Raw genomic sequence first — 17,489 nt, 5'->3', positions numbered from 1 at the left:
CTCACTGAGATCTGCCTGCCTCTGCCTCCCAAATGCTGGGTTAAAGGAGTGTGCCACCACCACCCTTAATCTTTCTTTAAGCACAGCACTGGCTCCCATTCTTGGCTGTGCTGCCCTTTCACCCCCGACCCCAAAGAAAATCCACAGGCTGCTTCCCTAGGGCTGCAGGCCGAATAAAACCAAAGCACGCAAGCAGTGTCTCCATGTAAAGTGCTGGGAGACCCAACATTTTATTCACTACATCTCGGCGACTACACAAATGCGGAAACATCGGAACACTGGGAGCGTGATGACATCACCACTTGCTTTTTTTTTTTTTTTTCTTTTTCTTTTTCTTTAGCAAACACAGCAGATGATATTGCACGGCATAAAGAGAGAACAGTATTGAAGCTCAAAAAATTTTTTTAAAAAAAGAAAAGGAAAGAAAGAAACCTTAATGCAGTACAAACCAGAAGAATGCCTAACACACGACGCATTTTGTCGCTACACACGAAAAATACAGAAGAAGCGTCAACAGAGAGAAAGACAAAGTCTCAGCAAATGACTGTGACTGGGTACAATAATTGTTTCATCCGACGTGTTGATGCAGTGTAGAAACTACCACCGTTTTCTAATTGACAGAGAAAAGGACAGTAACATTTGTCTCCTATCAAAAATCTCCTAAGCCCCTCATGGTTAGGTGTGTAGTTAAATAATCACGTATTTACCTGTTCAGTTGTTTTTTTTTTTTTTTTTATTCATTGCTAAGGAAGAACTCCCCCTGCTCTTGGAAGACTTTCTACTCTACTGATCTTCTATTTAATTTTTACCTGATGATTGTCTTAGGCACCCTCCTTATATAATAAACCATCAAGCTAACTTGAACAGGGAAACTGAGTCACACTCCTCTTTCAATAGCTGAGGTCAAAAGTGTGCTGAAAATAGAAAAAGGGGAAGGGGTAAGTCTCGGTGAGTGACAGATGGGCTGGTTCTGGGGTGGGGGGCGAGACAGGAAACAGCTAACAAAACAAGTGGAAGGCAGTGGTTTCAAGTTTATTCTTATTAATTGTCAGTTGGTTCAGACAGCAATTCTAAAATAAGCCCACAATGATTGCATAATAAATGCAGAATGTACTATAAAAAATAATCAACACTAACATAGAAATAGAAGTGTGACCTTGTAAAGATAATTCTGCTTTGAAGTTCACTGTCAACCTTTCAAAACCTCCTGTCAGCATCGTGAATCCCGGCGCACTGACGCCTGGGGCAGAGAGTGGACTTAGTACCCATTCACACACACAATCAGTATAAAAAGGTTCCTCTTGACCGGAAACCTGCACCCTCCCCTCTCCTTCCCTACTCCAAGCATGCCTGCGAAAGAAAAGAAGGCCAAATGCCTGTGTTGAGGGGGATGTTGGGGACACCAATGAGTCTAAGCAACCTGCTATGTCAGGAAAGCTGACTGACAGAGCGATGGGGCCTGTGAGGGCGGCTCTGGTCCTCGAGGGTTCTGTGTGTGCTGATCAAGGACCAGACCTGCCTTGGCTAAGGAGCCTGGCCAAGGCTCGTGTCTAGGAGATGGAGGGTGAGAAAACACAAATTCAAATTGCTCTGCGGTACAGTCTCCCCCCAGGACCCTTAGAGTCCTTCCCATTTGGGTAGGGTACACAGAAGAAGGCAAGGATGGGGCAGCTGTGGGGAGCAGGGGTGTGGCACTCTTAATGTATTTCCTAAACTGGTGTGGTCATTAAGACAAGTGAATTTGTTTTGCTTCTTGCATGGGCTGCTGGGGAGTTAGTGGCTCCCAGTCCCATCTTTTTCTTAAAGACAGCTTGGTAGAAAGGCTGTCTTGGTGGAGAGGCTGTCACCCAAAAGGGCAGAAACAGCAGCGTGGAGAGAGTTTCCAGATTCAAGTTAACTTGTCTCTTTAGGTTTTTATACTTTGACTTCTTATACCCATGCCTGGATAGTTAAAAACGAACAAAAGCAGGGTGGAGCAAAGTATCCCACAGACACAGGTACTGCGAGACATTAGGGAAGGTCTTAAGCTCTTTGAAGTTTCAGGTCTTACCTGCAAAATAATTTTTTTTCTTCTAAAAAAATAATAATAAATTAAAGAGAAACCACAGGTAATGCCTTCCATCGTTCTACCTTGGTACACTCATTTGGCATGTACATGTTTTCAAGGGGGAGCTGGCAGTGTTCAGAGCACAGGCGGATGTGCTCAACAACAACAAACTAAAGCTAACACTCCGAAGGCAAGAGAGGCTCTTTCTCCAGCTTAGCATCAAGAACAACAGAGATTGTAACATAAAGTTTTGGCCATTTCATTGTACTATATACACCGTAAAAACTACAAGTCATAAATTAACGAAGTGATTAAATAAGTTCATATAAAATGTAATTAAATTAAAACAAATCACAGCACGTTATAGAGAAAAATAGGAACCAGTTTCACAAAAAGATTATATATATATATATAATTTTTTTTTACCCTGTGGAAACAAATCTTCTACAAAACACAAACTTTCATAAGTAATGATCAAAATGAAAATCATTTCTTATTCCATTCTTGCATTTTTACACAACCCTTAACTTTTAACCCACTTGGGGAACGTTCCCAAAAATTAACTCTTCCTTGAGCAACTGAGAAGTTCAGCCAAGAAAACAAACCCCAAACCAAAGTGGGAGGGGAGAGGGAACACCCAAACACACAGCTACAAAATAAATAAGAATTATAAAGGTTTTTTTTTCTTTAAAGTAACCTTAACAATTAACAAACTAGTAAGTTCTGCCTTATCACATAGACTCTCTATACAACATAACCCTAAAGTTTTATTACTATGAGGTATTTGAAGGAATTGGTAAAAGTGACACACGGCCTGCCTGGGGAAGGGACTCCGTGGAGGGGTGGGAAGGGCCTCAGGGAGAAGTAAGAGGAGGAGCTTTGGTTTATCAGCAAGAATTGGGGGTGGGGGAAGTCATCCTTTGGTATCAAAGAAAGTTTCATTGCATGGTTGCGCAGAAAAAGCACCACGGTGAATAATTATTCCTTTTTTTTTTTCATTAGTGGCCTTTCTAAGAGGCTGAGGTATTCAAAGAGTATAAGGTGAGAGAGGTTAACAGCGGTTTAACACTTTGGTTCAAGCAAGGCACTCGTCCTAGGAGTTTACAAACTTTGCAATGTGTTTGCCTAGAGATTTCCAGAAGTAGCAGGAATAAGAGTAGGCGTTCCTAATGTCGTTGTTCTCGGTATTGTGTTGTTAGTAAGAATGAAGACAACTTTACACACTGAGTGAAGAGGGAGAAGGCGGGGAAGGGGCGGGGCGGAGTTCCCTCTGCAGACCATGGCCGTGAATGAAAATATCTTTGGTATTCTTTGGTATATCAATGTGATTAAAATCACCAATGGAAATTGAGTGAGGTAGCGTCTTTGGTTCACACTATAAATAGTAGATCTTTACACTTTTTTTCTTTTTTTTTCTCTTTTTCTTTTCTTTTCATTTTTTTTATCTTTTTTTTTTTTTTAACACATGGAAGTAGCTATTTCTTACCTTCTGCTTCTTTGTCCACACTATTTGGGGAGTAGTTACCAAATGCACTGTAGAGCAAACCCACACCACAGTTATAATCCAGAAGGCCAAGTGCATCCCCCAAACAGCCTCTGGTATTTGAATGCACCCTAAACAACGAGATAGAAAAGGGAGACGTGCTTTCTCTTTGTTTGCTAAATGCATAGTTTCATCCTGTATGTACAAAGGAGGGAGGATGGACCATAAGGAAAGTGTCCTTTGACTCTTTGGTATAGCAAAGTTACAATTAACCTGCAAAGACGGATTCTTCACCTGGGGTAGCAATGGGAGTGGGGTGAGTCCAAATGTAGCAATTGCTTTCATGTTGTTCTGGGAAAATAATTACGTGTTTCTGGGGGACCGGGGAGCGTGATGAGTTCTGCTAGAACTCGTGAATCTCCTCATACATTTTCTTTGGTCTTTGGAATCAATTCCCAAGGCGCTCAGAGACAGGAGTACTCAGCCCGGGGCATCCAGGATTCCTCTATCTGGACAGTTACTGAGATCCAAATTTTATAAAGTCTCCAGACTCCAAACATCCCTGCTGGCTTTCGGCAAAAGCTTCCTGTTATTTGAGGACCTGAATGACATATGGCCAAAAACACTAAACAAAACAAAACAAAAAACAAAAGAAAGGAAAGAGAGGAAGAAAGTAAGAAGGTGTTTGAAGTCGAAGTCTGGTTCTGTTTGCAGTGTGGACAGGGATGAGGGATGAGCTCTTGAGGTGAGGGTGTGAAAGGACTGAGAGATGACAAGATCTGCTCTGGAGAGCATGGGCGGAGCCATAAAACAGGAGTGGAAACATGACCTCTGAATGCTGCTTCCAAAGCAAAGAAAGAGTTCGTCCTACAGGGTGTGAGAAGGTATTGCTTATGAAAGCTGAGTGAATCTGCTACGGTTTCTAAGAAGCAAAAGTTTGGAGTACGCTCGGTCAAGTAAGAAAAATTCTCTTCAGGCTCTGACTTGTGCCTTTGTTTACGAGAAAATATATCTCTAGGCCCTGAAATTGTGTAATTGGTGCAAATTTAATGCTGGTATGAAGTCATCTTTGGTGTCAGCAAGTAGGGTAACTGGTTATTTCTCAGATAACCATCATGGTGGGATTTTTAAAACGTAGTCATTTTTTTTTTTTTTTAAAGACTGTGCCTCCACAGTACCAAAATGATTGGCTTGAAAAAATTGAAACATGCAGTTGGGTTAACACAGTAAAAGCCAAGCTAAGTCTCAGGTTGAATGAATCTTTTTTTCTTTTCTATTTTTTTTCTTGGAGTATTGAATGTTGGTAAGACTGTGTAGACACAGTCAGGTTTCCCCTGAATTTTTAATTCCCCCTTTTTAAGTAAATAAGGCTATGCCCCTCTTAAATTATAAATGTACCTGTACTCCCCAGCTCCCTCCACAATGAAGAGAGAAAACAATATTTCTATTTTTAGCTTTTGTTTTTGCTACTGAAAACTTCGGGAAATCTCGAAGGGTGGCAATTTACTGGGTTTTTATGATTGGACTAGAATTGTGCCATATTTAGAAGAAAAACTTTCAAGTTGCAATTTTGGGTGAACATTAAAAAAAAATTATGATAAAACACGGCAAGGCGCCCGCTGATTTCCTTTGCACAGTTGCCAGCGTAAGGAAAGGAGACACATGGTTCACTGGTTGGCTTAGGCACCTCTCTCGGGGTGCCGACCTTTGACCCCCAGGAGTGAGATTTTGTGTTATATAATTTTAACTTTTAAAAATTCGTTTGGCATTTTAGTGAATTTCAATGGACAGCTTACTATTAGGAGAGCTTTTGGTGTTACGTATCTAGTTGGGTGTGATATTAACTGAGGGTCCCCCATTCCTGACTTCCCTGTGCAGCGACTGTCTGCTCACATTAGTTGGAGTTAGCAGAGTTTAGACAGAGTGTTTCTGAGTGTCTAATGATTTCTAGAACTTTGTTTTTGCTTCCTGCCTTGGTCTGTGCAGCCCCAGTTAAATGATTTGGAAAAAGTCAAAATTTAAAACTTTGATTAAGAAGCTTAGGTTTAATTTAGGTCCCTGCCAGAGAGGAGAAGCCATGAGATAAAATTCCAGGGTTGTTTATAGCGGGAAGGAATGTAAATGCTCTGGAGGCTATGTTTAGTAAAATGCATCTGTTAATTCTGAAAAGAACCAAGTCTTGTGTGAGGCTGGCGCTTTGGCTTTTTCTGTGCAGGCCTCTCTCAGTGGCACCTGTTGTCTTCCTGACGTCTGCCTGATACGACATCTGAAACTGACAATCAAGCTAGTCCAATTGCTTTTTTAGGATGACTACAAAATATAGGATAACTAATTGTTATTAATATTGATCTGCTGTCTTCATTAGTATTTAGGAGGAATTTTAAAATAAACATTTGGTGCTAAGTACATAAAGCAATTTAAACAAAATTAGTCTAGGGTTTTTTTTTTGTTTGTTTTTTTTTTTTTTTTTTTTTTTAAGGAGGACATTTACTAAAAACGATCACTTTGGGCAACTTTTTAAATTTAGTTATCTGTCCTGTTAAGCTTAGTTTCTTAGTGTTTATATGGGAACCTACTCTGAAAGGGTCCTCACATCTTCTTGGCTATGAGTAGATTATGCATTTTGTCTTTTCTCTGTGTAGGTGACATTTACAGATCCCATGTGCACCGCGTCGGCCTCTCTGCCATGGTGGCCACTGCTCCACTAAAGCTACATTCTTCCTTGCCAGTCTGAAAACTCACATCTCAAATGCTTCAAGAGTCATACACAATAGTCCTGAATCTACGTGGCATGTGGATGACAGCTAGGTCAGTTCATACGTATAACTTTACATAGTATCTTGTGTAAAAATAGCTTTGGTTATTAAAATCATTGCAATAAAATACCTGCACTATAATATTGTGTGTTCTTTGGTACCTGGGTGATACTTTTTTTTTAATGGACGGACTTTGGTTTCATTTTTTTTAAAAAATATCTGAACTTTTCTTAACAAACAAAGAGAGTGCACTAGTTTAGGCGCCATTCAAATTTTCTTTGCTGGGTTTGAATCCGCATTTAGGTTGTGGGCCTGGCAGGTTCAAACACTAGGCTAGATGAGCGAAATCACACCTTACACCCAACGAACTTAGAGATCCCACACTGTGTTGGCCACACCCCTATGGTGCAACCCTTCCCGAAGACCAGCCCTGCCTGAGTCCCTAACCACTGGTGATGGCCGATGGGTGTGCGGAGACCCGCACACCCACCCACACAAGATATTGAGACACTATACACCTTTGTGGCATGGTGGAAGAGATGAGAATGTCTGATCTTAAAATATGACCGCTCGGCGGCTCAAACATTACTGTGCTTCGAGCCACGGAGCAGCCACGCACAGTGAGGCGCTCGGGTTGAAGGCGTGAGATCCGATGTTTTTCCGATCATCGTTTACTTGCCAAGTCTTGCCCCGCTGAAGTATGTCTCTCGGAACAAAGTCAGAATGCAGGTGAGCTTCAGTCTTTGGTTTCTTTGGACTATAAATACCACTTTTATCTCTTCAAATATTTCTAAGTATAAACCTGCTATCTTGAGGTCCTGGTCTTTAAAAACTTTTTTTTTTTTTAAATTAAATTTAAAGCTTTTCCACCGAGGTTCTAGTCCGTGGTTCTTCCTTCATGCTTTGGTACAAGTGCTTGATGAGGATGAGGAATTGCCTGAGCTAGAGCTGCCCTCGTCCTGCCACTTGTCCAGACTCCTCCTCCTCGCATTCATGAAGAAGTTGCTGACAGTGCTGAGCTCCAGCCCCAGCTGCTGGGAGATGGTGATTTGTAATTCTTTGGACGGACGCTTATTTTCCTTGAATATTGCATGTAGAGTTCGACGTTGAACGTCTGTGAAGACCAGCCTGGGCTTTTTGGGGGTGTTGCCTCTATCCTTCCCGTGTTCTTGCTCTTTCCTTTTGCAAGCTGCAAAGAAACATGGAAGATGTTTAGAACGAATTCCCTCTGGGGGATTGGCCAGCCTTTCCTCATAACCTACTTTTTGGTCTGCTGAGCCCTGACTGAAGTACCAAGGATGACTGGGAAGAAGTGTAAGAGAAGTACAGAGGGCTGAAGTACAGGTGGAATTTTGTACTCTGTGGGTGGGTCCTGGCAACAATCGGTTTCTGCACTCTGTCTTAGGTAGGTCAGGTAGCTCCACCAGGCCTCTGGCTAAATGAACTGGTAGGTTTGAGTTTTCCTTCTAAAAGGACATTTAATTCTTTAGAAATTGTACGTGTGTCTGTGTCTGGGTATGTGCACATGAGTGCAGGTGCCAATGGAGGCAAGGCGAGGGCATCAGATGCCCTAGAGTTACAGGTGGTGGCAAACCACTTGACAGGTTCTGGGAACTGAACTTGGGTGCTCTGAGAGACCAGCCACGCTCTCAACCACTTAGCTGTTTCTTTAGCTCCTAATTTGAATACCAGTTTTTTTAATTTTTAAAATTATATTTGTGTGTGTGTGTGTGTATGTGTGTGTGTGTGTGTATAACTCCACCACTCTCTGCTAACTAAGCTCACCCTTCCCCCACAGTCATAATCCCCTAAGGTGTACTCCATCTCCTCCCAGTGTGTAAATTTCTGAAACACCGAGGTTGTCTCCCACAAACCCTGAGCAGAGACAGAAGCCAGGTGAAGACCTAAAGCTAGACAGTTGCAACTGAGGAGAGGGACGCACTTCTCAAGAGGTAGAATTCAGAGGACATTCTGACAACCTGGCTGGGTGGGGGGTGGGGCGGGTGGCCGGGGAGCGGTGAGCTAAGGAGGAAAAGTTTAAAACACTCCTAGGTTTCTGGCTAGATGGTGGGACACATAAAACGGAGTTTTATGAGTCTGTAATTACTTGTATATAGGACAAAGTGCATTGGAAGTGCTGGCTGGGCATTCTGCTAAAGATCTCCGATAGGTAGTTGTCCAGAAGACAGCAGGATGTATGGAGCCTGGAGCTCGAGGGAGAGGTCTGAGCTAGAAATACAGCATTGGAAGTCATTAGGGCTCTAGATGATAAATTATACAACACATACTTATGGAAAAGTAAGTAACAATATTGGGCGAAGTCTCAACTTATCCATCATTCAAAAGGCAGAGCTAAGGAAAATCTCCACAAAGAGACGTCCATCTTCCAGTGAATCAGGAAGCACATTTGAAGGACTTTAAGAGGTCCTGGGTACTTGGCAGGATTCTGTGGCCTGAAGCTACCCACAGCCCATGTTTTCCAAGTGGCACCAGCGCTGCAAGAACCTCTTCCACCGAGGTTCTTTGAAAGGAAGGTTTACAGGTCAAGAGCACTTAGAGAAGAAACCTTACCCACCTTAGCCTCTTCCCCAAGGCTCACAATGTAGGCCAGCACATCTGTTTCTCAGAGCCATTCAACCCAAACCCTTTGTGGTGGAGTATGTCTAATCATAAGTCATAAGCTACTCATCAGGGGAACATGGGTCAGTATATTTTGCCCCAGGGTTTCAAGAGCTATAGCTATTGCAAGGTCAGAGACTGGGAGGTGAAACTCTGTTGGAGCAGGGACTTGGCTAGCCTCTTACTCCCCTCCCCCACTTGCCAGGGCATCCTGAGAAATGCAGACTGCAAGGGGAGCTTAGAACCTGTGAGATTATTAGAGATGGCACCTGTAAGGGTGTGTGCTTATATCTCTAGAGAACATAGCAAAAGTCAGAATTGCCAAATACGAAGGTTGTGGTGCCAATAGATTAGAGACCAGACAAGCTCGTGTGGGATCATAAGGTTCCCAGAGGAGAAGAGAAACAACCTTCAGAGATAAAGTCATACTTCTGGAAGCTTACGTAGAACTGTAACTGTTAGAGTCCTTGAGAGACCATATGAATGAGAGAAATGCTTTGGGAGACATTGCGACATAGAGACGACCGAGGTCAAGACAGGAAAGCTGTCAGCTAGGGGTCTGAGTCGCCACACATGCATGGTGGGGAGGGTGTGAACCAGGAACAAGGGGCCAGGGACACTGCGGTGCAGGGAAGTACTCTCATAGGAAGGCACACACCAGATAGACACAGGCGGTGGGAGGGGGGCAGAGCTGGGTTTGGGGGTTACTGAAGATACACGAAGTCCCAGTTTGAGTCCCCTCCAGGAAGGAGGCAAGCCAATGTGCCTTCAGGATTCTGTGGGAAATTGTAGTGGGAGATGCCTCAGCCGCACGGGTAGCTTTGATCTTCAAGGGTGCAGCCATTCATAAGGCAGAAGTAGGCATGGATTGCGCACATTGGGAAGAAAGAGAAAAGAACCCTGTTCAGGTAGCACATCTGTAATTACAGCACTCAGGGAACGGAGGTCGGAGGAGTGGGAGTTCGCAGTGAGGAAAGGCCAGAGGCGTAATGGCTGGGGTCTTGCTTTGCCTACAATGTGCAAAGCAGAGCCAAACGTGTTTTGGAAAATATAAGTCTTCCATGAGCAGAGCTGTGAGGTCAGGTCAGTTTGGAAATGCTAATTGATCAAGTGCAGCAGCTATTTAATTAGGATGCCACCACTACCCCAAGCCTGTACCGTGGGAACGTGCCCAGCTCACGCTGTCAGGAAGCCCTCTCTGCAGGGAATTTTAGGACTTGTTTCCCTTGGAGGAGTGCTTCTCAATATGTGGTTGGCTGCCCTCGAGCTAGTGTATGAGCTGTCGCTGACCTACAACAAGATCACGGCAGGAAACTGGGAGTGGCCAGGAAGAGCTGTTTATAGATGCTTGACATTGCTGGGGATATTCAAGCATGAGTGTGTTCCTGACAGTTATTTTTTTCCGTATTCTAGAACTGCAGGGATAAGATACACGCAGCTCCTTACTACCTAGGTTTTAAGGCGCTTTTCCCTGGAACACATTTTATGAACATGATGTGTAGTGGCACCCCAGAACTAGCTCGGGGCCTCTGTCTTAATGCCACCTTGTCTATTTTTCTTCCTTAAGGACCCAAAGCCCTATCCAGCCTGGAAAGTGTTGGCTGATGGGGCTGGAGAGATGGCTCAGTGTTAAGAGCTCCTCGTGTTCTCACAGGGGCTGGGAGCTGGCTCTCAACTCACATCAGTCGGCTCACAGTTGCCTCTAACTCCATCTCCAGGAGATTGGATACCCTCTTTGGGCCTCTGCACCGTACTCAAGTGTGTATACCCACACAAGACACACATCCATACACATACATTAAAAATAAAGTGAGTCTGAAGTGTTGGCTGAGTTGTGCAAAACTTTACCAGGAATCTGTCTGGGGATATGTGGGCATGGATAGCTTGGCCTGCGGGACATTTACAAAGTCAGCTGGGGAGCCAGGCGATGGGGGCGCATACCTTTCATCCCAGCACTTAGGAGTTCAAGGCCAGCCTGGTCTGCAAGAGCTAGTTCCAGGACAGGCACCAAAGCTACACAGAGAAACTCTGTCTCGAAAAACAAACAAAACAAAACAAAACAAAGCCAGATGGACGAGGAATACTTGTTAGATAAACCTGGTCTCAGAAGATACAGTGGATAGTCCTGGGGCCACTAAAGATGTGCAATTCTGTGCAAGTCCCTTATTGTTCTTTTTAGCTTAATGTCCCCATTTACAGGGGGCTTTTTACTTCCCAGGATAAGTTTTAAATAAGAACATATGTACAGATGTGATTAAAACCTTGAGCTCTTAAGTAGTGCAGAAGTTTGCAAATTAGCAAACACAAGGCCCTGAGTTCAATCCCCATCACTGTAAATTCTTTTGCATATGAATTTACCATGCTTTCCTTCCTCCTTTAGTCAGCGTGCTAGACACTGGGCTCAGGTCTGTGCTGACCTGAACTTCTGTTATGAAGCCGACAGACCCTGGAGACCTCTTTCGCTGAGCAGAGAGCATGGCAAGGCCTCCGAGGACCCTGGAACTACCACTCGGGCTGAAGCTCCTCTTCTGCTTTCCAGTCTATTATGACCTTAATTAAATAATGTCCAAGGTAATCCTTCTCTCTGTCGCGGTGGATAGCTCCTCCAGTGACTTCCATTGTACCATCTATGACCTGTATGGATTTTTAATTCCTTATTCTTATTGTTTGCTTGTTTGTTTGGGACAGGATTTAATTTCGTAGGCTGACCTGGAACTCACCGTGTAACCGAGAATGAGGATCGGAGATCCTCCTGCTTCTTTCTACCTTTCAAGTTTGGGGTTCCTGTTCATATGTGCCACCACATGCCGTCTGTGTAGTTCTGGGGATCGATCCTAGCTTCATGTATGCCAGAAAAGCACTTTACTTACTGACTGCATCCCCAGACTCCTTTGCGGTTTTTGAAGAAGAGCAAATAAGTCATGTGCTACACACCTACAATCTGCCCAAGGCCACACTGGGCTACAAAGGGAGATCCTGTCCTCCTCCAATGAACGAATAATAATAGCAACAACAAAATAAACCAATGATGGCTCTGCAATCAGCTAGTCCAGATTCAATCTCATGCAAATGAAGGTGTAAAGCAAACGCTTGCTCCTCATGAATCATGAATTCAAGAGCTTAAAGTAAGGACAAACACCACAGGCTCCATTAACAGCGCAACATTGTGTCTTCTAGACTGCTGAGCCATTAAAAACAGAGGCTGGAGGGATGACTCAGCAGTTGAGGGCAGATGCTGCTCTTGTAGGGGACCTGAGTTGGATTTCCAGAGCCCGTGTCAGGTGACTCACCCGTGTAAGCTTTGCTCTAAGGCAACTGCACTCATGCACACCCACATGTAGACACACACAGAAACCTAATTAAAAGTAGTCAAACCAAATCTTCAAATATCTGTACACACACATGTGCTACATAGGTATGTGTGTGTCCTTGCTCTTTGAAGCTGAGTTTCTTCTACTTTTGCATTACAGTTGTAGACCGATTGTCTGAATGTTCTGGTCGGTGTCCTTAATACATCTGTCCCAGGGTTGGGTGGAACACAGCAGTGTTGTGGGTAGAGAGAAGCTCTCTTTCAGGGCGTAGGTGCTATAAATTCAGAGGGGTCTGGGAGGGCACATCGGAAGAAAAGTACCACTCCGCCAGAAGCCTCGATTCTGCTGCAGAGCTAATAAAATCCTTCTACCATCCTGGGCCATGTTCTTCAAGGGAAAAAAATGACATGTAGCTCCATGACCTGATAATGCCAACACCACCATGACCTTGGGGCACGGCAGGCAGGGCAGAGCCAGTCAGGTATTGATTTCTGTGTAAGATATGGACAGCATGAGCCCGGCCTGGTGGCACACGCCTGGAATGACAGCACCTAGGAAGTTAGGTTATGGGGACTGTTGAGGGTGGCAGGCCCAGGCTACATTACAAGATCCTGTCTCAACCCTCTCCCCAACCCAGAAAAGAAATGTTCTCCTCAAGAAGTTTGAGTTGAACTGCCGTCTCTTGGATCAGCCTCTCTGTTCCATAGCACCTTGTCTCACTGATCATGTAACTGAGCCTCAGCCTTAGTCCTGTAAGCAGAGGTGAGCGTAACGTGGAACATACTAGGAAAAGAAGCCCTTTTAGCATCCACGTGGAAGAGGAGAGATGGGGAACTGAGGACTTTATGTTCACATACACACACATAATCTAAAAATATTTAGAAAGCCCTTCTATCACTGGGAGTTCAGTAATTGGTGTGGTTCTACAGCTACGATGTTTGTTCTACAAGTCAGTTAAGATATATAGCTGACCTGATGAACTACATGCTTACTTTGCATTTTAGCTCACGTAGGTCTATTGTGAATTGTAAAATTTATTGATCCACTTTTTGTAATTAGTACTATACATTTTATAGTATTCATAACAACTAAAAGTGATATATATGTATGTATATGTATGTATATGTATGTATATATATATATATATATATATATATATATATACAAACAGAACTATAAAACTACACTTTTCCAGGAAGGGAGATGACTCAGCAGGTAAGAACTTTTACTCTACAAGAGTGAGGACCTGAGTTTGAATCCCCAGCTCTCACATAAAAAGATGGATGAGACAGTTTTTGCCTGTAACTCCAGTGCGGTGGAGTCAGGGGAATTGCTGAGGCTTACTGGTGCCAGTCTAGCTCCAGGTTCAGGGAGAGACTGTCTCAAGGGAATAAAAAGTTACGGAGCTGGGCATCTGACATCTTCCTCTGGCCTCTGAGTACAGACAGCATGGCTGTGCACAGTTGTGTACATAAATGTATATACCATACACACAAAAATTTTAATTAAAATAATCTCCTATAGTTAATTTCAAACAAGTGAAGTCTGCCTTGTTTGTATTTCTGGAAAGATGCCTATATATCCACACTGCAAATGTCTATAATATGCCAATAATGTGCATGAAAAATGAACTTCACAGAAGTCTTCTGAACACAAGAAGAAAGCCCAATGCCTGCTCTACCTCAGTGTCTGAGGATCTTGATACTCTGGCCTCAACCCTCTTCATCTTTCTCTCACTTATTGCCCACCCACTCACTGCCCACCATGTCCACCACGCCCACCATATTCACCATGCCTGCTGCACTGCTTGGAGGCTGTGCCTAGATGCACTAAGCACATTCATGCTTCTACACCTTTGTCTACACTGTTTCCTCCACCCAGGATGCCGTTTTTTCCTTCTTTCCATAGAAAGAATTCCTTATATAGCTAAGACTAAATTCCAGCATTTTCCTTTCTTCTACACCTTCTCTGTTCCAGGGAAAATTGTTGATTCCTGTGATAACAGAGCACCTCGCATCAATCTCTCCCACTAGACTGGAGACAATCTATTATATAGAAAGAGGAAGAAGAAGAAGAAGAAGAAGAAGAAGAAGAAGAAGAAGAAGAAGAAGAAGAAGAAGAAGAAGAAGAAGAAGCAGGAGGAGGAGGAGGAGGAGGAGAAGGGAAGGGAAGGGAAGGGAAGGGAAGGGAAGGGAAGGGAAGGGAAGGGAAGGGAAGGGAAGGGAAGGGAAGGGAAGGGAAGGGAAGGGAAGGGAAGGAAGATAAAAAGGCAAGACCACAGATTTTAATTTTTTTCGGCATTCTTGTTATTTAAATGATCTTGACATGGGCCTGTATAAACTAGAGACACTTAAGACAAAATTTAGTATCAAATTTCTAAAATCCTTTTCCTGTACAGTTACCCTTGAAACAGGTTACCGCTACTGAGGAGATATTTCTAAAGTGGCATTAGAAAAATCAGCGAAGGGCTGGAGAGTTGACTCAGTGGTCAAGAGCACATGTTGCTCTTGCAAAGGACCTGCATTTGAATCTTAGCACCCTAGTGGTGACAAAACTGTCTGTAACTCCAGTCCCCTCTGATTTGCCACCCTCTTCTGGCCTCTGCAGGCACCAAGTTCTTATACACACACACACAGGAAAAACACTCATACACATAAGCTAATAAAATAAATGAATCCAAAAAGAAATAAGGGAAAAGAAATCAGTAGAAGTCAACTGAGTTGTTGGGGGAAAGAAGTTGAGATGCCTTGAATCAGAAGGCAGTTCAAGGCCAGGTAAGGAGCAAGTGGGAAGGATGGAGCTGGAGAGGCAGAAGGTGCAGAGGAATTAAGCTGGTCTGAGACCCCAAAATGAGTTGAGCGTAAAGTAACCACACCTGTCACAGACAATGGTGTGCAAGTTGAGGATCCTAGCCCCAGAAGGATAAGATACACTATGATCGGCTTTGCTAAGTCTGGAGTGTAAATGATCAATATATGCCTAGTTAAGGGTACAGAAGAAAATAATTGGATTTTTTCCCTCCTAAACAGGGTCTTTTGTAGCTTAGTCTGACCCCAAGCTTGTTATGTATCTGAGAATGACCCAGAACTTCTGATCCTTCTGCCTGTACCTCCCAAGTGTTGGAATTACTATGTCCAGTTTGTGCTGGGGAACAACCCACCACTCTACCAATGGAGCCATTTCTTTAGACCAGGAATTGAAATTGTGCTTGTGGACAGCACTTATGTGGTTCAGCGGGGTTTGTAAGAAGCCAAGTGATGTAGTGGGTATGCTTGATGGAAGAGCTGAGAGTTATTCCTATCAAAAGCAGATTTGGAAACAAACCTGCTACAGGATCAAACAAACATTGAGTGTGTGTGTGTCTGTGTGTCTGTGTGTCTGTGTGCATGTATGCACATGCACACATGCGCACAATGCACACAAACACATATGAGAGGAATAAAATGATAATTGATAATTAGGTGTCAGACTTCTGACTGTAGACTGAAGGATATATAAATAGGGCATGAGGAATGGCAAAAAATCCATGGGAATATTTCACAAATGTGTGGGTGCAGATATTGATATAAATTTATGATTTTACACACACACACACACACACACACACACACACACACACACACAGAGCCAGTAAGGTGGCTCAAAGGGAAATTGAGCTTGTCATTAAGTCTGAAAACCTTAGTTTCATCTCCAGGACCCACATGGTGGAAGGAGAGAACTGGTTACTATATGTTGTCCTCTGAACTTTACCCAAGTCATATCATGCACGTGTATGTTCATGAGTATAAGCATATACACATAAAAATAAATTTATGTAACACAAATATAAATATTAAGGGTATTTGTGAATGTGTCTATGCATAGCTATGTGTGTATATTCTTCCCAGCTTTACCTGAGAGAGTGGAGAAACAAAGCCATGCTAAAAGCTCATGCATACATAGTACTCAGCTCTTCTCAGTCTCCAATGCCTTATCAACCAACATAAGCCACAGCTCATCAGAGAAGGGGCAAATCCAAAGCTTGGGCAAAGGAGGGTACCAGATGAACTTCGAATGTCTTTTTTTATGTTGGAAAGTTTTCAAAAAATAATGAGAACATGTCACAGAACATAGAAGGGGCTCACATCATCCAAGGATGTTAAAGGGACTCCTATCAGTCACATCTGGGACACCTTGAGCTCCAAAACAATTAAAAGCAAGTAACACAGTGCAAATTGTTGATTAAAAAAGAGAACGTGTGAGTCCACACCAATAGTAAACGGGTAAGTGACACAGAGCGGGGGGGGGGAGGGGCTGAGGACTGCCTTCCCAACGTGCAGAAATGCTGAGGATGGAAAGTTAGACCAGGCAGAGCTCAGCAGGTGCTAAATAGAGAATTCTGAGAGAAGTAGAATAATAAAATATCACCCATGGATTTCTTTTTAATTGGAAGGAAGGGGGAAAATGTCCAGTGATTACACAGTATAGGAATTAGACAAGACATTGGGTAAACAAAACACACTCACCAGGTAAGTGAGGAACAGACAGTTGGGGGCCTCCAGATGTGATCCTCAGAGAAGGCACACTGCCACCCATGCCGCTTTCTGGGTAAGAGAGCAGAAGCTCAATGGAACACAAGGAAACAGAAGCACACACAGGAGAACGAGCAAATTCTAAGGGGGCCGATAATAAAGGTAACTTGACCGGAGTTCAATTTCTGGGACCCACATGTTGGAAAGAGAGACACAACTTCTGCAAATTGTCCTCTGGCCTCCACATAGGTGCTCTGTCATGCCCGCACCCCCACACATACGCACATGCATACACACCTACAAACAGACAAATGAATGAATGCATCAATGCAAACAAAAGGTAAAAATTTAAAGGAGAATTGCATTCCTCAAACGTGCAAGCTTGGTAAAAAATAGAGGAAGACGGAAGAGGAGCATTTGACAGTAAAGGAAGCAAAAGAGCTGTGGCAGCAGAATCCGAGATGGAATTCTGTACTGGAGAACCATGCTCTAAGGACATCACAGAGTCACCCGACAAAATTGAGCAGTGACCGAACATGAGAATATTCCTGTCCTTAGGAAAACACTTAGGCATTTTGAGGTAAGGGGCCATGATGAATGTAGCCTGCCTTCAAGGAAAGTAAACCTACATGGGAAGAGAGCAAACATGAAGCAATTAGGACACTAACCACTGGTCAGAGTTCACTGGTGAGGAGGGCATCCCGATAGCCTTTGTTCTATATATCTTTGCAGATTTTCATAATTTGGAATGAGTTTCAAATG

General features: G+C 43.4%; 1 protein-coding gene across 2 annotated transcripts in view; it reads right to left on the bottom strand.

Moving 5' to 3' along the window:
• Positions 1 to 200: 200 nt before the first annotated feature.
• Onecut1 (one cut homeobox 1) overlaps positions 201 to 17,489 on the bottom strand; it is a 34,124-nt gene continuing 16,835 nt past the window's right edge. Inside the window, exons 2-3 of one of the 2 annotated variants that reach the window (XM_048424365.3) lie at positions 16,722 to 16,799; positions 201 to 7,475 (exon numbers count right to left, since the gene is read on the bottom strand). In XM_048424365.3, the coding sequence (XP_048280322.3) occupies positions 7,183 to 7,475; positions 16,722 to 16,799 (371 nt within the window). In that variant the 3' untranslated portion in view covers positions 201 to 7,182. The remainder of the gene's footprint in view (positions 7,476 to 16,721; positions 16,800 to 17,489) is intronic. The other variant, XM_087905377.1, reaches the window with a different exon arrangement.

This window comes from Myodes glareolus, chromosome 4 (assembly GCF_982192425.1).
Source record: "Myodes glareolus chromosome 4, mMyoGla1.1, whole genome shotgun sequence".
NCBI lineage: Eukaryota > Metazoa > Chordata > Mammalia > Rodentia > Cricetidae > Myodes > Myodes glareolus.
Note: the sequence above shows the minus strand (reverse complement) of the source record. Positions and strands in the feature narration are given on the sequence as shown.